The sequence below is a fragment of the Sinohyriopsis cumingii genome, unplaced genomic scaffold (genome assembly GCF_028554795.1).
Source record: "Sinohyriopsis cumingii isolate HCF-2022 unplaced genomic scaffold, ASM2855479v2 utg001180l, whole genome shotgun sequence".
Lineage (NCBI taxonomy): Eukaryota > Metazoa > Mollusca > Bivalvia > Unionida > Unionidae > Sinohyriopsis > Sinohyriopsis cumingii.
Genome location: NW_028315969.1, coordinates 575,059 through 597,196, shown reverse-complemented (window position 1 = coordinate 597,196; position 22,138 = coordinate 575,059). Strand labels below are relative to the sequence as shown.

Below are 22,138 nucleotides of genomic sequence, written 5' to 3'. Positions count from 1 at the left end.
TTCTTGCCATTCAAAAATGTCTCAAAATAAATAATCAAATTTGAAGATTGAACATTTTGCAGAAAATGTTTCATTCTCTTAAATAAAACCAAATCAGATGTGATGAATGAATGATAAAGATATGCATGATACAGAACAATTCAAATATTTGAGGCAATTGGGGTGGCAATAAAACTCAAACAAAGTCTATATTGTTATGTTTGATTTGAGTGTTTCCAGTAAATTTGAATTAGCTTTTGAAAAGTTCTATCATTAAAAGAAACAGATGGTACTTAATTGTACGATTAAGAAGTGCATACAATTTAGGAATTGATTCATATTCAAGAGTCGGAAAGTAGGTTGGAGTTATTGTGTTTTGACCCAAAATACTTCCCTACCTTTGAAATGACCTTTTTGAAAAATTGTGCTGCAAGTTTGAAGAATTATTTAGCTTGTAAATGCCAACAAATATGGCTTGATTTGTGAAAACGTAAAGAAATCTGTAAAGTGGAGCCATTAATCTGTATCAGACAGTTGCAATGAAGTTATTTCAAAGACAGAATTGTATGCTTGAGTTTAATCTCTGGATATGGCCTTTAAATTAAAATTAATTTAAACTTGTGCAATCAGCAGAAAATTTATTTTGCTTTTAAATGATACCAAATATGACTTGATTTAACGGAAGATAAAGAAATGTTTGTATAAAATAGAGGCAACAGAGATATTACCCCAAATTTTGACTATTGATGACAAACCTGTCCTTGAGACTAATTACTCAAAAATGGTAATACCATTTGTATTGTTGTGTAAAATATTGATGATATGTCCTAGAGAAATCACTGAATATTATGATCGGACAGCATTTTAGATTCATTATGATGACACATGTTTTTGTTGTAGACTCGCTACACAGTTGTTCCCATGGTGCTCTTGCTTAATCATGTACTGCCATAACATTACTGAGATCTTTTGATCTGGTGGACAGCTGATGGAGAGCAGTGAAACTAGAGTTAGGACCCAGAAGAATTAGGACTATGTTTTACTATGATTCAAACCACCGAGATTGAGAACATGTTCACCCAACCCAATGGAGGTTTTGGGTGACAAGGTTGTTCTGTGTTGGTGCATTTAGAGTCATCTGTAGGTAAATTCTATCCTTGGTACCAAGTCATTTTGTTGTCAGATACATCAAGGAAAAATTGAAAGTGGAAAATAAAAGAGAGAATTTTGTGATGTCATGGCTAGATTTTCTACAAATAGTATGGCACTGGTCTTCCATATACCATTTTATGTTGTGGATCAGAATTTCTACTCCGTTGAAATAAATCAAAGCTGAATTGACTGTTCATGGGATAAAGAAAAAAAAGAATGAAAATGTAATGCTTTGGTGGTTTCCAGTGGTTAATGCTATACTTTATACTATTTTTGTTTGCCCTTAAAGGTACAGAGTTTTCCCTATTTTATTAGTGTTTTCCTAAAGTAGAATGATGGAGCAACACACCCTGTCCCTTTTGATCCACAGCCTTTTGCCTTTATTGTTTACTTATTATGATATGTAGTTGGTGTCAGATAAATATTGTGCAGATCCAGTATACAGTATGAGTAACCACCTGCCATTTCTGACCACAATTGTAATGGACAGATTGATTTTATTATAGAAGCACTCAGTTTTGAGTGACCACCTGCTGAACATGACCAGCGACTGCGATGTCTTATCAAAATATGCATTTTGACACTGCTATGAACAACTTCATCACAAAAAAAACAGATCGACACCACTGACCTTAACTTAATCCTTTGTAAACATGAAAGCTCAGGATACATGTAATATGCAAACAAAGTGCACATTAAATAACATTACAGTTGAACAACCATATAGTGAGATAAGCACCACTAACCATCATTTAATCCTTTGCGACAATGACCACATAAATAGTAAAGATTGTTCTAATACGGTATTTTTTAAAAAAATTGGCTAGCTACCAGTTTTGTGAAATTTACAAGTCCAGCGTATGATGTCATTTGTAAACTGCAGTAAACCATACTAAAGTACATGTCACTAACTGCAATTGTAGTGCCAAAAGTCTTGTGAATAGCCAGTAAGATTAACCATTTTTTCATCAAAGGGAATAATGATGGACATACGCAGTCAGTTTAGAGGTTTGTATTTTTTCTTTATCTTTGTGAAAACTTACACAATGCCAGTAGTACTAATGTCCCAGTGAGAAATATTTTGATAGGTTTAGGGTTGAGCACATCGTTTGTCTTTCCAGTTAATCCATAATGCCTGATGGTGGGGTGAATGAGCTCTTTGTCTTTAATACTAGTAAGTGAGAATCTTTCCAGATTCTCTTTTTCTTTTGTTACAGTGTTTCACCAAGCCACCATCTGTTTACCCGGGTGCAGATGGTCGCATCCTTTTTTTGTCGAGCTATATTTTTATCGAGATTTAAACTTTGACTCAAAATAAATGTATTGTTTCTTGATGACTTAATTATGTCGTTTGGTTTCATTCATTGATACATAATATATATTTATTCCACATTTCCCAAAAACCTGATCAAAACTGAAATACATCTAGTCATTATTATGTCAACACTAATAACAATGGCAGAACTTCCGATGAAAAAAGAAAAATTCTAACACTGGAAGAAAGAATATATTCATGTTTTGTTCAAATATAAATTTGATTCACATTGTTTGAAAATGTATATCTTTATTATATAAAGTTATTTTGAGAGGAATCCATGTAATATTTAACAAGATTTATGAATGAAGGATATGATACATGTACAGTGAGTATGAGTATTTTTCCTTCTTCAACAATGCTATTGATCCAGGAAACCGGTCCATTTTCACACACCTCTTATGAGAGACCAGCTGTCTTGAGAGAACGCTTTTGGTTGGCAGAAGAGGCGGCCTCTCATAACAGGTTTTACTGTATATCCAATATGGCCAACACAAGGCCATCCTGAAAATCATATAACTACTCTTCCATAATGGAAAGTCATATCAACATTATTTTTTTACTACAAAACTTCCTGTGATGTCTCTGTTTATACTAAATGCAAATGGTGCCAATCTGACATCCCAGTCTGGCCACCATGGCAGTTATTTTGAAAATCTTGTTGCTCTGATACTCTGAAATGGAACTTAAATCATTTTGACATGGGATTTTGAGCAGAAGACTAATTATGATATCTAATTGATCCTGAATGAAAATAGTACCATTTTGACCTCAAATATGGCTGTCACAATGGACATCAAGAAAATCTTATCTCATTGTCCTGAAAATGGGGCTGATACATTCATTATCTCTAATACAGTGCTGTATTTGTAAATCTTGTCACTGAAGAATATCAGAGATTGTTTTAACACTTAGCATTTAAGAAAAATGAATATTTGTTATCTTCAGTTCCTTCCAATTATTTCAGACAGTAGAGCACTAGTCTCTTAAAGGGACTCTTGTCTTTAAATAAGTATCTAGGATTCAGTATATTAACAGCTTGACCAAATAATACATGGTACTGCACTTTATTGTTGTGACCAAGATTGCTTACAATGCTTACTGCTTTTATTTGTTTAATGATCACCATTATGTGTTGCCGTTCTAAAACATAGCCATTGAATGGCAGGAGATGTGTGACTGAGCAGAGATCGTGAAAGGTTGGTAAGCTGATGACATTCATGGTTTTTTGTTTGGGATCAGTCTATGTTTTTTCATCCAGAATGGGAAATTAAAGTAGATTGATTGACTGGGGGAATACTTCTGCAATTCATTGAAATTCATACTTCTGGAAAGCAATATCAGTCATTTGGAAAGAGAAGTAATGACAGACTGTGCATTTTAAAATTGCCATCCTTTTAGAGAAGATCTTTGTCCCTGAATAAAGCATAGTGTAAAGAGTGATTTAATAGGAGTGAAACGTTTTCTTACTTTTCTTACTTTCTTACTTTTGCTTCAGAAACGTTCAGTACCATTGAGAAAAACAAAACACTTTTCTTTTCTTGTCCAGTCTCACTTCATAATTATTTTTTTTGTATTGTCTTTGCCTAGATTGTAATGTATCTTCTTCAGAATTTGAAATGGCATGAGGAAATAGCTATGTTTTGAATGTCCAGAAAGTGTGTGTGTGTGTGGTTGCTTCAGAAGAAGAAAACATCACATAATATTCATTGTGCTGTATGCTTCATTGTGTTTTATTTCATATTAATTTTAGTTATTTTAATTTGATACATTTACCCTTTCTTTCAAAACTTAGCAATATAAATTTTTTTCTTAATTAATTAGAACTTTCTTTTTTTTTTCTTCATAAAATTACCCTGTGTTGCATGCAACAGACATTTAATCTGGAGTTGGAATCTTATATGTTGCACTATGCCTGTTTTGACTAGCACCCAGATACTCATGACCAGCACTCTTAAGCACCATGCCTAAGAAATCTGTTAATGGAAACTACAAAGAAAGTTGGTAGAAGTAGAACAAAAATTAGAGTTACTGCATACATCATGTTCATGATATTTTGTGATAATTCATATCTTCAGATTGCAATATTTTCAATAAACAAAACTTTTTTAAAATGACAATAAAAAAGGTATTTAAAAAAATAGTTTAGCAATGGAAAGTTTGATCATACAAAATCCATACTTTGGAAATGCATAGGTATTATAAAAAATAGGTTTAATGCAGAAAAATCTGTACATATAGATACTGATAATTTGCATATGGACACTGACAAATTGCATATGGGCACTGATAATGTGCATATGGACACTGACAACTTGCATATGGTCATTGATATGTGCATATGGACACGGACAACTTGCATTTGGACACTGATAATGAGCATATGGACACTAACAGATTGCATATGTACACTGATAATGTGCATATGGACACTAACAGATTGCATATGGGCACTGATAATGTGCATATTGACACTCAGATTGCATTTGGACACTGATGTGCATATGGACAATGATAGTGTGCATATGGACACTGACAACTTGCATATGGACACTGATAATGTGCATGTGGACACTGATAATGTGCATATGGACACTGATAATGTGCATATGGACACTAACAGATTGCATTTGGACACTGATAATGTACATATGGACACTGACAGTTTGATTGTACCTATTTGTAACAGAAATTTTCACATTTTTCTTGTAGGCAACATTTAAATACATATGTTGATATTAAATTGACTATAATTTTGGGCAAATTTAGTTGTAATGCCTAATTTGCCAGAACTCTACTTGATAGAAATTGTTTATTTATTTTTTCAGATATTTTAAGTTTTATTGCATACATAGATTAAAAGTAAATGTGCTATTTCATATTACCTGTTAAATTTGATGCTAATTAGTGTGCGAAATTTTGCAAATAGTATCTGGTGTGATTGTTTGTTTTCTGTGAAATAAATACACATTCATATCAAATGATTTCTTACTTATATGATCCGCCAAATAGATCAGTGTAAATTAGATCTTGATGTACATTTGCAAATTTTGTAAAGGTCACATATTAGTGTCTTCACATATTTAGAATGTAACATAAAGCATCATAGCATGATAGCAGAGATAATCAACTTGCCCAGAAAAATGATTCTCATGAAATTAGGCAAAGAATCCCAACTTTACCCCACCCACCACCAGCCTTTCAATGTTTCTGGTCATGTGACAAAACTTACTTGCCCAACCAAATTTTTGCTTGTTGCTGACTATGCACTGTTTGCCCCAGCATGGCATTAGTTTTATTATTAAATGTATTTTTCTGACGTTGTTTTCTCATTTCAGGTATCTTAGTAAGACGTTTTCTTATGCCTATAATTATGTCCAACCAGACATTGTGATTTTTTTGGGAGACTTGTTTGATGAAGGGAGTAAAGCTCAGATTGAAGAATATGAATCTACATTCAAGAGATTCCATGCAATATTTGCAGCTGCAAAAAATGTCAAGGTAGTGTGACTATTAAAATCTTTCCTTAGCATATGATATCTTATCTTTAGCATTTGCCACATAATCATCTGGGTATGGTTTCACTAACACTAACAAACTAGTATGTTCCAAGGAATTATCATTCCATTTGTAACCTGCAAGGAAAATTATTTTCTATATTCAGTTTCAAACAGACTTATAATCACATGTAACTTATATAGTTTTTTAAATGTTTCTGTGGATTTGCCGTTATAGTTTTTTAAATGTTACATTGTGGATTTGCCTTTATAGTTTTTGAAATGTTACTATGGATCTGACATTATACTTTTTGAAACGTTATGTTGTCAATTTACCATTACAGTTTTTAAAATGTTACACTGTGAATATGCCATTATATTTTTTTTAAAAATGTTATTATGGATCTTTCATTATATTTTTTGTAATGTTACTTTGCGGATTTGCCATTATAGTTATTGAAAACTGTTACACTGGATTTTCCATTATAGTTTTTGAAATGTTACCCTATGAATTTGATATCATAGTTTTTGAAATGTTACATTGTGGATTTACCATTATAGTTTTTGAAATGTTACCCTATGAATTTGATATTATAGTTTTTGAAATGCTACCCTATGAATTTGCCATTATAGTTTTTGAAATGTTACCCTATGAATTTGATATTATAGTTTTTGAAATGCTACCCTATGAATTTGACATTATAGTTTCAATTTCTCAGTATAGTCAACAGAATCAAAGCTTAATCCTGAAAATATGTGAATTATTTTACTTTGAGATTCTTTTTTCTTTGTGTACATAATTTTTAGTGGTTTTGCAAAATGTTACATATTTAAATACATGTGCATCTGACAGAAATGACATTTATTGTGAAGACAGTTTTTTGGAATATCAAAATTCTTTGCAGAAATTAACTCACATTACAGCATTACATTGTTAAAACATGGTATCTTGAAACCACACTATAGCACACTTTGTTATAGCTCAAATTCAGATATAAGATGATCATGGCATGGCTCCCGAAATTTCATATATTATTTTCATACAAGAACAAGTTTTATTTATTTCTTTAAAGTATAAAAATTAATGTATAAAAAGTTCATTATCATTTGGAGGAAGAGATCCTCTGTGAATTAGAATATACCATGATTGTGGCATGGCTCTTGAAATTTTACAATAATTTCATCAGTTTCTTTAAGTTTTGTTCTAAATAAACAAAAATTTGATTTAATAATTCAGCTATATATATGCTATATACATGTGTGTGTGTGCGTGTGTACGTGCATGTGTGCATGTCAGTTCAAGTGCTATAGTTTATTTATTATGTATGGTCCATAGCAGTACTGCTTGCTAGAATGTACATAGTAACATGGATCTCCTGGGGTACATAGCTGATATTCTTGTTAGGTTCATGGTGATAACTTAGTCAGCTAAGGAAACAGAATTGATCCATTCCTTTATGTTTCACTGAATATCTTAATTTTGATAATATTTTCACACACATAAAATAAGTGTGTCTTCTGACTTTCCCATTTACACATCATACTGTACTTATATGTGTACAATGACCACCTAAACACAAACATCTGTGCTTACCTGTGTACAGTGACCACCTAAACGCAAACAGCATATCTGACTCCCATGTATATCTGTGTACAGGACCAATCCAGTCACAAATAGCATTCAGTATAATCCAGTTATTTTGGGTGTAAATTAAAATCAATTTGGTTTTCTGATATTTTAATCAGCACAATTTAAGTTGAATGAGTACAATTAGACACTTTTATTTTGAAACAGTCAGTGCATGTCACCTGTCAAGGCTAGTTTGTGGTTTGCTTATTCCCAGTTTGCCAGTCCTTAAAAATTTAGAAACTTTAGAGGGTATTTTACATTTGAGTTTCTGTTAACTCGTGCTTCAAAGAAGGGTTTGGAGGAATGAGCCTCTTAATCAAATTTTTTTGAATTATAACTGTTTGACCCATATGCATCAAATGTGTTTTTTTTGTGTTAAAATTGTATTTTGTCTTTTAAACCAGTAAGGCACAATAACGATATCTCAGACCCACGTTAATCACACATTGCAGAAACTTTACCTTCCGGGAGACAATGATATTGGAGGTGAAGGCAGAGATGTCCGCACAGTGATGAAGATAAAAAGATTTGTGAATCATTTTGAGGAACTGGAAGGAGTTACCAAATTTGGCTTTATAGACTATATAAAGGTAAAGATTGTATTTGATGATTAAGGGCAGTGAAATGTGAACTGTTTGGCTTTATAGATCATGTACAGGTAAAGATTGTATTTGATGATTAAGGGCAGTGAAATGTGAACTGTTTGGCTTTATAGATCATGTAAAGGTAAAGATTGTATTTGATGATTAAGGGCAGTGAAATGTGAACTGTTTGGCTTTATAGATCATGTAAAGGTAAAGATTGTATTTGATGATTAAGGGCAGTGAAATGTGAACTGTTTGGCTTTATAGATCATGTACAGGTAAAGATTGTATTTGATGATTAAGGGCAGTGAAATGTGAACTGTTTGGCTTTATAGATCATGTACAGGTAAAGATTGTATTTGATGATTAAGGGCAGTGAAATATGAACTGTTTGGCTTTATAGATCATGTAAATCTAAAGATTGTATTTGATGATTAAGGGCAGTGAAATGTGAACTGTTTGGCTTTATAGATCATGTACAGGTAAAGATTGTATTTGATGATTAAAGGCAGTGAAATGTGAACTGTTTGGCTTTATAGATCATGTAAAGGTAAAGATTGTATTTGATGATTAAGGGCAGTGAAATGTGAACTGTTTGGCTTTATAGATCGTGTACAGGTAAAGATTGTATTTGATGATTAAGGGAAGTGAAATTTGGACTGTTTGGCTTTATAGGTCATGTAAACGTAAAGATTGTATTTGATGATTAAGGGCAGTGAAATGTGAACTGTTTGGCTTTATAGATCATGTACAGGTAAAGATTGTATTTGATGATTAAGGGCAGTGAAATATGAACTGTTTGGCTTTATAGATCATGTAAATGTAAAGATTGTATTTGATGATTAAGGGCAGTGAAATGTGAACTGTTTGGCTTTATAGATCATGTACAGGTAAAGATTGTATTTGATGATTAAAGGCAGTGAAATGTGAACTGTTTGGCTTTATAGATCATGTAAAGGTAAAGATTGTATTTGATGATTAAGGGCAGTGAAATGTGAACTGTTTGGCTTTATAGATCGTGTACAGGTAAAGATTGTATTTGATGATTAAGGGGAGTGAAATGTGGACTGTTTGGCTTTATAGGTCATGTAAACGTAAAGATTGTATTTGATGATTAAGGGCAGTGAAATGTGAACTGTTTGGCTTTATAGATCATGTAAAGGTAAAGATTGTATTTGATGATTAAGGGCAGTGAAATGTGAACTGTTTGGCTTTATAGATCGTGTACAGGTAAAGATTGTATTTGATGATTAAGGGCAGTGAAATGTGAACTGTTTGGCTTTATAGATCATGTACAGGTAAAGATTGTATTTGATGATTAAGGGCAGTGAAATGTGAACTGTTTGGCTTTATAGATCGTGTACAGGTAAAGATTGTATTTGATGATTAAGGGCAGTGAAATGTGAACTGTTTGGCTTTATAGATCATGTACAGGTAAAGATTGTATTTGATGAATAAAGGCAGTGAAATGTGAACTATTTGGCTTTATAATCATGTAAAGATTGTATTTGATGATTAAGGGCAGTGAATTGTGAACTGTTTGGCTTTATAGATCATGTAAAGGTAAAGATTGTATTTGATGATTAAGGGCAGTGAAATGTAAACTGTTTGGCTTTATAGATCGTGTACAGGTAAAGATTGTATTTCATGATCAGTGGCAGTGAAATATGAACTGTTTGGCTTTATAGATCATGTAAAGGTAAAGATTGTATTTGATGATTAAGGGCAGTGAAATGTGAACTGTTTGGCTTTATAGATCGTGTACAGGTAAAGATTGTATTTCATGATTAAGGGCAGTGAAATGTGAACTGTTTGGCTTTATAGATCATGTACAGGTAAAGATTGTATTTGATGATTAAGGGCAGTGAAATGTGAACTGTTTGGCTTTATAGATCATGTACAGGTAAAGATTGTATTTGATGAATAAAGGCAGTGAAATGTGAACTATTTGGCTTTATAATCATGTAAAGATTGTATTTGATGATTAAGGGCAGTGAAATGTGAACTGTTTGGCTTTATAGATCATGTAAAGGTAAAGATTGTATTTGATGATTAAGGGCAGTGAATTGTGAACTGTTTGGCTTTATAGATCATGTAAAGGTAAAGATTGTATTTGATGATTAAGGGCAGTGAATTGTGAACTGTTTGGCTTTATAGATCATGTAAAGGTAAAGATTGTATTTGATGATTAAGGGCAGTGAAATGTAAACTGTTTGGCTTTATAGATCGTGTACAGGTAAAGATTGTATTTCATGATCAGTGGCAGTGAAATATGAACTGTTTGGCTTTATAGATCATGTAAAGGTAAAGATTGTATTTGATGATTAAGGGCAGTGAAATGTGAACTGTTTGGCTTTATAGATCTGTACAGGTAAAGATTGTATTTGATGATTAAGGGCAGTGAAATGTGAACTGTTTGGCTTTATAGATCATGTACAGGTAAAGATTATATTTGATGATTAAGGGCAGTGAAATGTGAACTGTTTGGCTTTATAGATCATGTAAAGGTAAAGATTGTATTTGATGATTAAGGGCAGTGAAATGTGAACTGTTTGGCTTTATAGATCTGTACAGGAAAAAATTGTATTTGATGATTAAGGGCAGTGAAATGTGAACTGTTTGGCTTTATAGATCATGTACAGGTAAAGTTTGTATTTGATGATTAAGGGCAGTGAAATGTGAACTGTTTGGCTTTATAGATCATATAAAGGTAAATATTGTATTTAAAGGGGATGAAAACCCAGACTTGCACAATTTTATTGTAAATAGAAGGATATATAGTAGTTTGTGTAAATAATCTATCCTGACTATTTTTTTCTTTGCATCTATTATATTTGCACAAACATTTCATACAAAATATTGTCCTGTATTCCGAGATCAAACGGAAAGAACCTGTCCCGAATTTGTTAGCTCCCTTCCATACAAGCAGGATTTGACGTCATTTGAGACGATTAACGTATAAGAGTTGTATTCAGTTTGTGCAGCAAAGTGTCAAGTAGAAACAAGATGGTTCAATGCGCAGCTCTAAATTGTGTGAATAATAACAGTTCTGGAACAATCTTTAATTATTTTACTCTTTTTTTTTTTCCATCTTTGAAAAGTAAGAAATTATCTACCAAATGAAATAACATTAAAGAAATGTTTACACTTTTTCATTCAATGTTTCCAACATCAATTTATTATGCACATTTGATTTTGTATGTAACTGCATCAGAAGAATATGCATTTTTTCTTCCACACTTATGTTCAAGACTGTTTTCCACTCGTTATATAATAAACCCCTCCTTCCCATTCTGCATTCATCTTTTTTGTGTAGTGTTGATAATAGAAAAATAAATCACTTATAATTGAAAGTCTGTGTGTTCATATAAACTTGTTAGATTTCTTATAACTGCACACACCGGAATACCATGATACAATTTTTTAAACAAATGTTACTGTTAAGTTTCTTTATTGATAAATCTATTATAGTAACACTATTCATTAATATGGTAATTACTCTCAAACTCGGACCAGGCTGATTCGGTACAAATTGCTGACTGATTCAGCCCTAATGTCTGGCTGATTCTCCAAACTTCCAAGCTGATTCGGACCATGTGAAATATTATTCAGTGTAGTCCAGGATTTAAATGTGACATTTAAATTTGTTTTTAAAGATAATCTTCTCATTATGTCCCATGTATGTTGAGCGTTCAGATAGGCATTTAAAGTAACAAAATCCCGTTAGTACGCATGATCATGGTATTATTATATATAATAAAATAATGTAATCATGTTTATTGTGCATTGGCAGTTTAGTAGTGAAATATTTTTTAAACTTCTTGTTCAACTTTAAATAGTTTGTTTTATTGAGAAATAATAAAATTACGAACACTGACAAAAAAGAAGAAATAAACTAAATGATGAGAGTAGTACATGATAGCTTTCAGAAACCGTCCGAATTCTGTGCATTAGCCATGATGTTGAACTCAATAGCGACCAGATTTCCTGAGTAGGTGTCAATGATGGTTTTTATCGAGTTCAAGTATCATTCGTCAGTGGTTAGCAAATCTCAATGAAAAATCAGATTAAATTGTTCAGTTAGAGAGATGATACTATAACCCTTTGGGTTATTGATGGCAAGAATTCAGTCGATTTCGGGTTATAGAGGTCCATGCCGTAAAGTCATCTCAGGATGACTTTAGTTATTAGGTTGGAGCCCTTTCATGTATAAAACTGCAGATGTCACATCATGCTTACACCCGCTCTATTTTTCCAATTAAAATACATTTAATGATTTGAAGAGCAGAGCAAAAGGGATAGATGCCACTTCTTTTTCGTTAAGTACAAACGCAAAGTTGATCAAATGGGAAAGTTGAAAAGTTGCAAATTTTATAGATTTAATAAGTTATTTAGTTGAAGAAAAACAACAATAAATAAAGCCTTAACAACCAGGGTGAATTCTCCATAATTCATGATCAACAATGCCAGTGTGTACACAGTGTCTCAAATGATGTCACTCCCGCTATTTTTACACGGGGAGGGAAGCGCGTTATATTCAAGATGGATTGGGAGAGATGATCGGTTTTTCATAAATTTCTTCGTAACGAGTAAGAATAAATGGTAAAAATTTTCAGAAAATGAACCTTATACATATAGCAAATTATATATGAAATTTGCGTGAATTTCAGTTTTGCATGTTGGCCCCTTTAATGATTAAGAGCAATGAAACTGTGTTTTCTGGACTGGATGTCATAAAACCGTTGATCATGAACATTAGGCTTAAATTTTGTGTCAGTGATTCACCAAGGACTTTTCTTTTGAAAAGTTGCCTTGTTTTGCTGAGTGCTTACTCAAAGCCAAATTCAAACTGAGAGTTTTCTGAACTCCAGGCCTGGTTTTAATTATTTATTCCTGACCTCAAATGGAAAATTCCTAAATATTTGATAATTTTACAAATTTAAAGTTATTATCATTAGCTGTCATGAAGTTTTTAAACCACAGCAGCATTCTCTTTTAGGAAAGAGGGATATTTACCAATTGAATACTTTGTTCAAGTTCAGTTGAATAAGTAGCTAAATCTAAAACTGTCCAGTCTTTAAGCAATATCTTATCAGTTGCAGATTATCAAGTACTGTAGTATCATTTATTTTTGTTGGGCTCTGTTTTCTTTGTTTTGTTTTAAAAAAGGGCATTTTCTTGGGTACTTAAATTCGTGGTTTTGCCTGTCAGAGTTTGAATATTAGTAGGTATTTAATTTCATGGTTTAACGTCTACAAATACCCAAAATAAAGAATACAAAAGAATAAAACTATGCCGATGCAAATGGCGGTCACTTTAATGTTTAAGTATTAAATTTAATTTTCATATACTTTTATTTTGTATTATTTTTACTTTCATTTTCAGTATTACTTTTGTTTGAATACTTTATGCTTTTTCTGTTTTCTCTCTAGCCTTACTTACCTCACATATCGAGTTAAGGCAGTGAGTGTAAAATTACAGCTATTGGATACCCTTATCGAATGTGTGCATTGAAACAAAATAAAATAATTTATAATTATTGTTTCAAAAGGTTAAAATAAAAAATAAACAAATGTTAAAGCGAATATTTAATTACCAGATTACAGTATTGACCTTGATTTATCAAATACTGTGTTACTCTCTAGGAATGAAACACTAAGAAAATGGGGGGGGTGTCATCATTCTATGTGGCTCATTTTTCGTTGGGTATTTAAATTCATGGTTCGAGGCAACAAAAAAACCCCACGAAAACTGGTCCTCCATGAAAATTGATCATACTATAGTAATTTTGAAATAATTTGTGCCTCTCTCTGCTTAAAAGCTTGAATTCATGTCAAAAATATGAGATGTATTTCTGACTCTGACTCCCTAATGTGAAGATGAACATTGCTGCATTAACAAACAAAAGAGGACAGGATTGTTAAGGGTAAGGAATTGTAGGCTTTGTATATATCTCTTGAAATAAATTGAAAAACCGAAAGGGGATTGTCATCTAATTCATTCTATGGTTCAGATGAGTCTCCAATAAATGTTAAATTAGGGTCTTGTAAAGGCTTTTCTTTTACAGGCTTGAGTTTGAAACACAGTATAACAGACATGGTAATTTAACATTGCAGATAATGTTCAAGTTTAATTTCATTGATGTATCTGGGGCTTAAAATTGATGTCCGTCAGAGTGCTTGATAGAATACTCACATTTACTTTACAAACAGAGTGTATCAGTCATGACACACACTCATTCTGAGGCCATTTGTTCACAACGTAAGTTACTTTGCTGGTGCAGCACTGCATTATTGTTCAAGGTGGGAACTTATGGCTTACTGGGATTGCCTAAGGGGTGGTTAGGGGGAAAAGGCTCATTAGGTTGCCAGATTTCACTCCAAATTATCAGAGAAGTGATTTTCATTTTGACCAAATATGTATCAAATCCTGTGAATATTAATAATTTTAAGAATTGCTCAGTATCCACCGATTTCAAAAGACCAGAATGATTTATCTGCGGTTAGACATGATTTTATTGACCAGATACCCTGTGAAATTTTACTTATTACAACTGACCATTGATAATTAATTTTCCACTCCAGGATATTGGGGCTATAATGAAAGGCTTGAGGCGCATTTGTTTGCTTTTTAGCTTTTACAACATAACAAAAGTTAACATACATCTGTATGTTTTTCACCAACTTGGGTTGACAGTTTTTTTTACATTGCTGTTAAAAAAGCCATTTTCTTCCTGAAGCAGACAGCTTACAAAAATAAACTTGAAATAGCACAAATCTTACAAACTTTACCTCTTTTAAAAATACAGAAAGGAATTTTTATAGTGCAGGCTTTAGTGTTTTCTGAAAGGGCTCTTACAGAATTCAAAAATATCATCAGTGTGATAAGGGGAGGTAAGTGGAAAAATTTGAAAGAGTTTCTTTTCTTCTCTATGAAATATAAATGGGAAGGATAATTTTTTTCTTCTTTACATGATCATTGGTTTTGTGAGGTAGAAGAGCATCTTCCTAATATTGATATGATCAGGTAAGTATTCTTGAAGAAAATAATTTTTTTTTTAATTTACTACTTTGTTATATTGAATTTGTCATATCAATGCTCAGGGGGCAAGCTAGTTTTGAATGTTAGGAAGAAGTGACTTCTTTTGGACAGAACAGGGAGAAGTGAGAGCTCAACAGGAAGAAGTGGATGCAAAGCACTATATATATATATATATATATATATATATATATATATATATATATATATATATATATATATATATATATATATATGCAATAAACTGACAACAAAAGCACACTGTTTGTTTTCAGTTTATTCCATTTATCTTAATCAATCCCTGACACACATGACCCCTTGCTGGATCCAGTGCACTTGAAAGGACTGTTATTCGCCATATGATTTGTATTCTTTATATATATTAATATACAAATTAATTATTCTCAAACTTGTGTGATAGCATTATTTATATATATGTGTGTGTGCATGCACATTTGTATTTGGTGTAAACCAAGGACATTCATGAGATTACACACCAAAGTACCGATGACACACCTCCAACTGAGGATGTCCTCAGTTGGATAAATTGTAAAATCTTGCTTCTCCCAACTATTTTAGCCTTGAATAACATACAATCATGATTTGTAGGAAGGTCCCCATTTACACGCTTGGTACTTGTTCGTGATTTTGGAGTGTATCTTTCTTCCAAAGCTGGTGATACACATGCCCGAAACCATGTCCTTGATTGCCGGTGGAAAACTTGTAGATAGATCTCCGCTATCAAAGTACACATTGCAAAACCTTATTATCTCCCTTTAGATCCAAGGATCAGATACCAACTACTTAGCTAAACTATAAGAATATAAGCTGGTGCAGATAACAGTCCTTGGTATTTTTTATTAATATTTCACGCAAGTGAGGCAGTAGTATTGGGGAAACTAATGATACATTCATACCATACACGTACAATACAGGCAAATAAATCTATGACATGTACTAAAGAGGTCCATCAAAATGTTATTGTTATTGTAGAGTTGTACCGAAATTACTAATTATCTGACCCATCTGTAAAGTTAAAACGTCCTGTTTGCGGTGAGATTTTACACATTTAAAGATATTGAAAAGACATCCTTGATGTGCAAAATTTATTGTACGATTATTAAATGAGCTACATCCACCCCTATTTCATCATTTGCCTGCTTATTATTCAAACAGGAGAGAACAGATGTGAATCAATTGAAAAATCCCATTATGGTGAGATCAAATTATCGCTAACCAAATTTGGAAGTTACATGCACAGAACTTCAGTAAATATAGAGAAAGATAAATATATAATACAGAGGTCAAACATTTAATCATCAGTATGATCAGTCCCAAAATGAAACATTTAATTACAGCAATATGTTTTTCATTATCATGCTCTTAAGACCGGCAACTAAACATGCAAGCAATCATAAACTGTTGAATGCATTCAGTGTTCTTTTAAATGTATCATTTGGTGATTTGATGACTTTGCTTAACATATCATGAATTATGTTTGTATCGATAGTTCTGTTGTAAACGAAGTCTTATTAAAACAACAAACAACATGTAAAAATAAGGCATCAATCTATATTGTTTTCCCAAATTTAAAGAGGTTTTTAACAATACCCAAAATGCTCAGGATGTTCTACTGGACCAACTTCTATTTATAATTTTAAAAAACATTTATTTTGAGCTGCATTATACTAATATTCTTACTCATTTAGTCTTTTTTCAGTATGTTTTATACAGAAGGTGACGTGGAAAAAAGACTGTTTCAAACTTCCAATCAGCGATACAAAACACCTTTACATGGTACCTTGAATTAGCAAATGTATAAACTAAGTGATTTGGAAAGTGAACCATGATAGTGTTGTACCATTAAAGTATATTCTTGTTCATTCATGGCTCCAAAACAATAGAACAGGAAAAACTGTTTGTATAAAGGTATTAGAAAATTATCCCCATCCACTAACTCTGTACATACATGTGCTCTTTAGGAGGTTTCAATTCAGTTAACATAGATAAGTTGTTGTTCTTCTTATTGATGTTTTAGTCTATCATTATTCTGTGTGTTGAGGTTGAGATAAAACACTACACATATCACAACTGAAATAATGTTGTATGCATGATCAATTTATTCAGCCAAAGTGACTTGAAAAATATGAAGTCTCCGTGAAATACACATTGTGGGTAACACAAACATTTGTTCTTATTTTCAACATCTGCACATGCCAGAGAGAGAGAGAGAGAGAAGATTCATACGCGTACTATGCACTGAAGATATTACTCTATTTTGTCAAAAAGCGAATAGTCATTGCTGATAAGGCGAGTTTCCTACCATAAATGCTCAAATCCAGCCAACTAGTATTATTACAAGTCAGGGGTATTTGCTTGACTGATCGGTGTCAAACCCTGGCGCAGTTATGCTAGAAGTCATAAGCATACCCCAAATTTCCAAAGACTTCTGTACAACTTCAGTTGTAAATTAGAAAGCCCGAAGTGTCCATACTGTACATAAAGTTTTCGCTAATCAATGCAAACCCACAGATCTCAAAACTTGCCAAATATTTATTAATCGCACATCTGCATGGTTTCTCTTCATCAACTTTCTGTACCGTCAGCAGTTCACGTCGTAGAAACTATACAACTATCCCCTAACACAGGGAACTATACTGCACCACCTTAGGCCAGTCAATTCATGGTTTCAAGGCTCATTTCACCAGTACATCTGCGTCACATTTGCCACCATGATGACATAAACGGTATCTGCTGAGTTCCTTCTAGTTTATTCCTTTGTGTAATTTACCGGTCTCCTAACATAAATACTGCCACTGCAGTCACACCACCAATGTACGCCATTAGGTTTTAATAGGGACTATATTGTTCCAGTGACACTCATGCAGTTTTGACCTGAATTCACTAAAAGCCAACCATGGCATCATGGAAACTCACTAACACTTCACTCCATGACATTTGCTCCTACCAATTGGCTAATTATTTCGGGCTAAGGAATATTTTCATTGCACTGAGTTCCAATAATCAAACAAGTAATCACACAAATCTAAGAATTCCTTAAAACGGGGTGCTATATCCAAATGTGCATACTCCAAATTTATTACAATATGATCTCGAGAGTGGTGGATTAGTCCGAAGCATGTTATGTTGTACTAAAGTCTAATTGAAGGACAATCAGTCAATCCATAAATTCATCAGTCAGTCAATAACAACAAGATATATATTCAAATAATAATGTAATTACCCTAAGGGACAGTTGTAGACGAAACCCTTATGGAGGTTACAGTTACTTAATACTAGTATGTGATTTGGATTTGATTTTAATGTAGCTTTAACAATCTTTCAGTCATATCGCTATGATGTCTGCAGTGTGGCAGTTTATAGCGATGTCGAGGATTGGGGCATTATGCCACAGACATGTAGCATGATGTCCCATTCAGTCACATTATTCTGACATCAGGCCGACTAGTCCTAACACTGTCCTCATAATGCTGAGCGCCTAGCAAGGCAGCTGTTAGTACCATTTTCATGTCAGCCTTTGTTTGAACCTCCTGCATCCAAGGCAGACACTCTAACCACTAGGCCTCCTGAGCAGTCGTATTGATTGTTAAGACTGGACTAGATATGCAAACATGTCCTTGTTGGTCATAATGTACCAATATCCACGGTTTCCGTGATTTTGTCAAATAGTGTGTGTCCTTAGTTTGCATGGATTATACAGACTATTTGTGTAAACATGTGTGTCCTCGCTTGCATTGCTAAATTTCATATTCCTTGGAATTGATAATACAGTTCCCTCTTTGATACATCACCATTTACTATTAATTTACTGCCTCAAACTGTATTTCTTTTCGCTCTAACATCGCCAGAACAATTGTCCTCAGTATGCGGTTCCATATGCAAGTCATCATTATCCACCAAATACAAGAGTGTGTGTGTGTGTGATTTCTCATATTTGAATTATGTCCTATATTTCCAAGTATTCATATTTGCATTTAACATTGGATTTAAGCAATACTTTATTTTCAAGTAGAATTTTTTAAACTTAGTAACCAGATTACATTATTTTAATTGCAAGTTAGCAAAAATGCTTAATCAGCTACCCTTAATCAATTTGTTTATTTTTTTTATTTTTTTTTAATATACTTTCTAAAAGTTCACAATAATGGCACTTTGAAAGATTTATAAACACATTTTAAACAACCCCTATACCATGTACACAAGGAAAAATGCACACACATCTTCAGATCATACTGTTCATCCCAATTTCTTTGTTGAAGATAAAACATTACCGTAACTATTCGTAATTAACACACTAAAATGCATAAAATCACATACCTGGCTCCTTTGTAGCCAATATATGAACTAAACCCTTCTTTCCAACTGAATCAACACAGACATGTGAGGGCATCTTTCTTTCGAAGGAGGGTTTTTTATGATGCAATCACTCACTCACTTCATTACAGCAGTTCATTGATAGGATTGCAAGTTTATGGTTTATTTGTCTACTTACTTGTTGTAATTTGGGGCATTGATTAAACAGTATCTGCTTAACAGCTTTTTTCCGTATTTTCATAAATACGAGTCAAGTCTGAAAACAACTTTCACCTTGCAGCGCATCTTGCGAATTCCACAACATAGCATTGTCCCATACATTTCTGACCTTCATAATTGCATTTTAAATTTAAATCTTAAATAACACAATACATAGGCTTTGCTTTCAATGAATTGAATATTTTACTGAATATATTTGCCCAGTGATTTACAAAAACAGACAATCTAATTAACTGTTACTTCCCAGACAGTGATGTCCGCCATTAGGGCTTTCCCCATTATTGGTTCACATAAAGTTTCAAACTTTATGACGAAATAGTATACAAGAGGCAGTTAAAATATTCAGATCACTGTTTTTGTTCTTAAAGCACAAATTGCTTTTACATACTATTGTTCAAATTTCAAAACACAAGTTTATATATATTTATTATCATGGGATAACATGCGGAAATTGGGCAATGATGGTTGGTAACTTACTCGGGAAAGGGTTAATCGTCAATCAGCTACCAAAACACCTCTGTGAATTTGCAAGAGTTTGTCAGCATAATTGATATCAAAACTAACTACTTTATGTTTTGATGAATACATTTTGCTACAATACAACACTAGAACCAAATTGGCCAAGGCAAGGGGGCATCTCAAAATGTATGGTCAGTCAATTTACCTCTGAAATAAAATCACAGGACGCAGTCATTTTTGCTTTCCTAACAGAAGAAAGTGAATTTTACATTTTTTAGGCGAATTACTTGCCTGGTAGCATGACCCCTGAATGCTGACATATATACTGGTTAATTGGCCTGTTTGTTATCTTACCCTGGTGAGGAAAAACAATTATTCTGAAAAAAAATCATAATCTAAAACAAAATGTCCAGCAAGTAGAAACAGAATAAGTAGCGCAAACCACAGAACAATACACAGTATTATTATTAGTAAAATTAGTTTTCATAAGTCATTGATTAATTGTGTCAACTAAAGGTTGCTTACTTCTAGTTCAGTCAGGAGAAAAAGTGACTTATTAAGAGACACTAGGATGGTCACTGGGCACACTTACATTTAATATCAACAGGCAGAGTCTGTGGTTACCATTTTGTGGATTGTCAATTGTGTTTGATATAATCTGTGAAGACTTATAACAAGGATATCAAGATGTCTTCTCTCTGTCACATTATAACACTCTTGAGTGTAGTGTTGCTAAGTTTAATTCAACTAAATATAAATTAGTGGCAACCACACAAGCATGAATTAATAGCATTCAATGCTTGTAACTCCAGGATTAATACAGTGTTGTAGGATCTATAATGGTGGAGACCAGACAGGTGTCAGTGAATAATATTTATTAAAATTGATGTGCACTGTTTGAAAAAAAATCAAAAACGTTATTGTTTCTACTCATTTGTTAATAACTTTTCATCTCTTATCTTCCCTCATTTATAGATTTGTTTTCTGATTTCAAGATGGATTTGAAATCTCATGGTCTACCAGCAGAAAAAGTTGAAACTGCTCGCTTCCTGAGCAGAAGACTGACCTCTAAGATCCAAATTCTAATCAATCATGAAACTGTGATGTCATCACAGAAACACTTTTCGTGGCCAGTAAGTCTTGTCTTTTAGTAGATAATTTCCTTTTTATTCACATTTATATTCCTTGAAACTATGGTCAAAATTGTCAGGGTCAGCCTAGTATATAGTACATACCTTACTGAAGAAGGATGTTATAATTTGTTTTTGACATAGCATCTACCCTTGCTTAATTAGCACACACACCTTTTTTCATCAACTTTGCAAAAATATAGTACCAGAGATGCCAGTCCTTCTGAATCTTCATGGTTTTATGAAGCTTTGATCCCTGTTAGGGATACATTCAGAATGAAGTCAAAATTAAAAATTTTGAGAAAAGATTTGTCAAGCTTTACGTACATGATATCAGGTACACTAGATAAGCATCATACATGCATATTTAGCATAGAATTCAACTAAAGTTGTCAGAACATTTGTCCTGTCATAAGCCCAGTCCATTTTGTATGCTGGTGTGTTCACTTAATATAAACTCTACTGTCATCTCAAATTTCGGATGTTCTTTGCTATTTGATAGTATTTCATCTTAATCTAAGTTTCCTCTGACCCATCCCACACCATTTTTGATATTTTGGACATTTTTATTGGGATGTAGGGTCAGAGTTATATGCTTATCGAAAAGTTGGGATTCGCCAACATCCTGTGATGTTGGCAAAGGTTAGCTGCTGGCAGCATTGATGAAATCTGACCTGCTATTTGCATTGTTAGTCACATAACTACCCAAATCTTGCAACTTGCATATCTGGGACATATGAGATCCAGTACTCACATGATATTAAGAATAGACCAGTTAGTTTGACAGGATAATGGTGCCT

At 33.0% G+C, this 22,138-nt stretch overlaps 1 protein-coding gene across 9 annotated transcripts in view; it reads left to right on the top strand.

The window, feature by feature from the left end:
• The window catches only part of LOC149772740 (metallophosphoesterase 1-like), a 59,100-nt gene that overhangs the window by 19,667 nt on the left and 17,295 nt on the right, over positions 1–22,138 (top strand). For all 9 annotated transcript variants that reach the window (XM_089947394.1, XM_089947393.1, XM_089947388.1 and 6 more), the window contains 3 exons: positions 5,785–5,947; positions 8,026–8,163; positions 21,204–21,341. In XM_089947394.1, the coding sequence (XP_089803520.1) occupies positions 5,785–5,947; positions 8,026–8,163; positions 21,204–21,341 (439 nt within the window). The remainder of the gene's footprint in view (positions 1–5,784; positions 5,948–8,025; positions 8,164–21,203; positions 21,342–22,138) is intronic.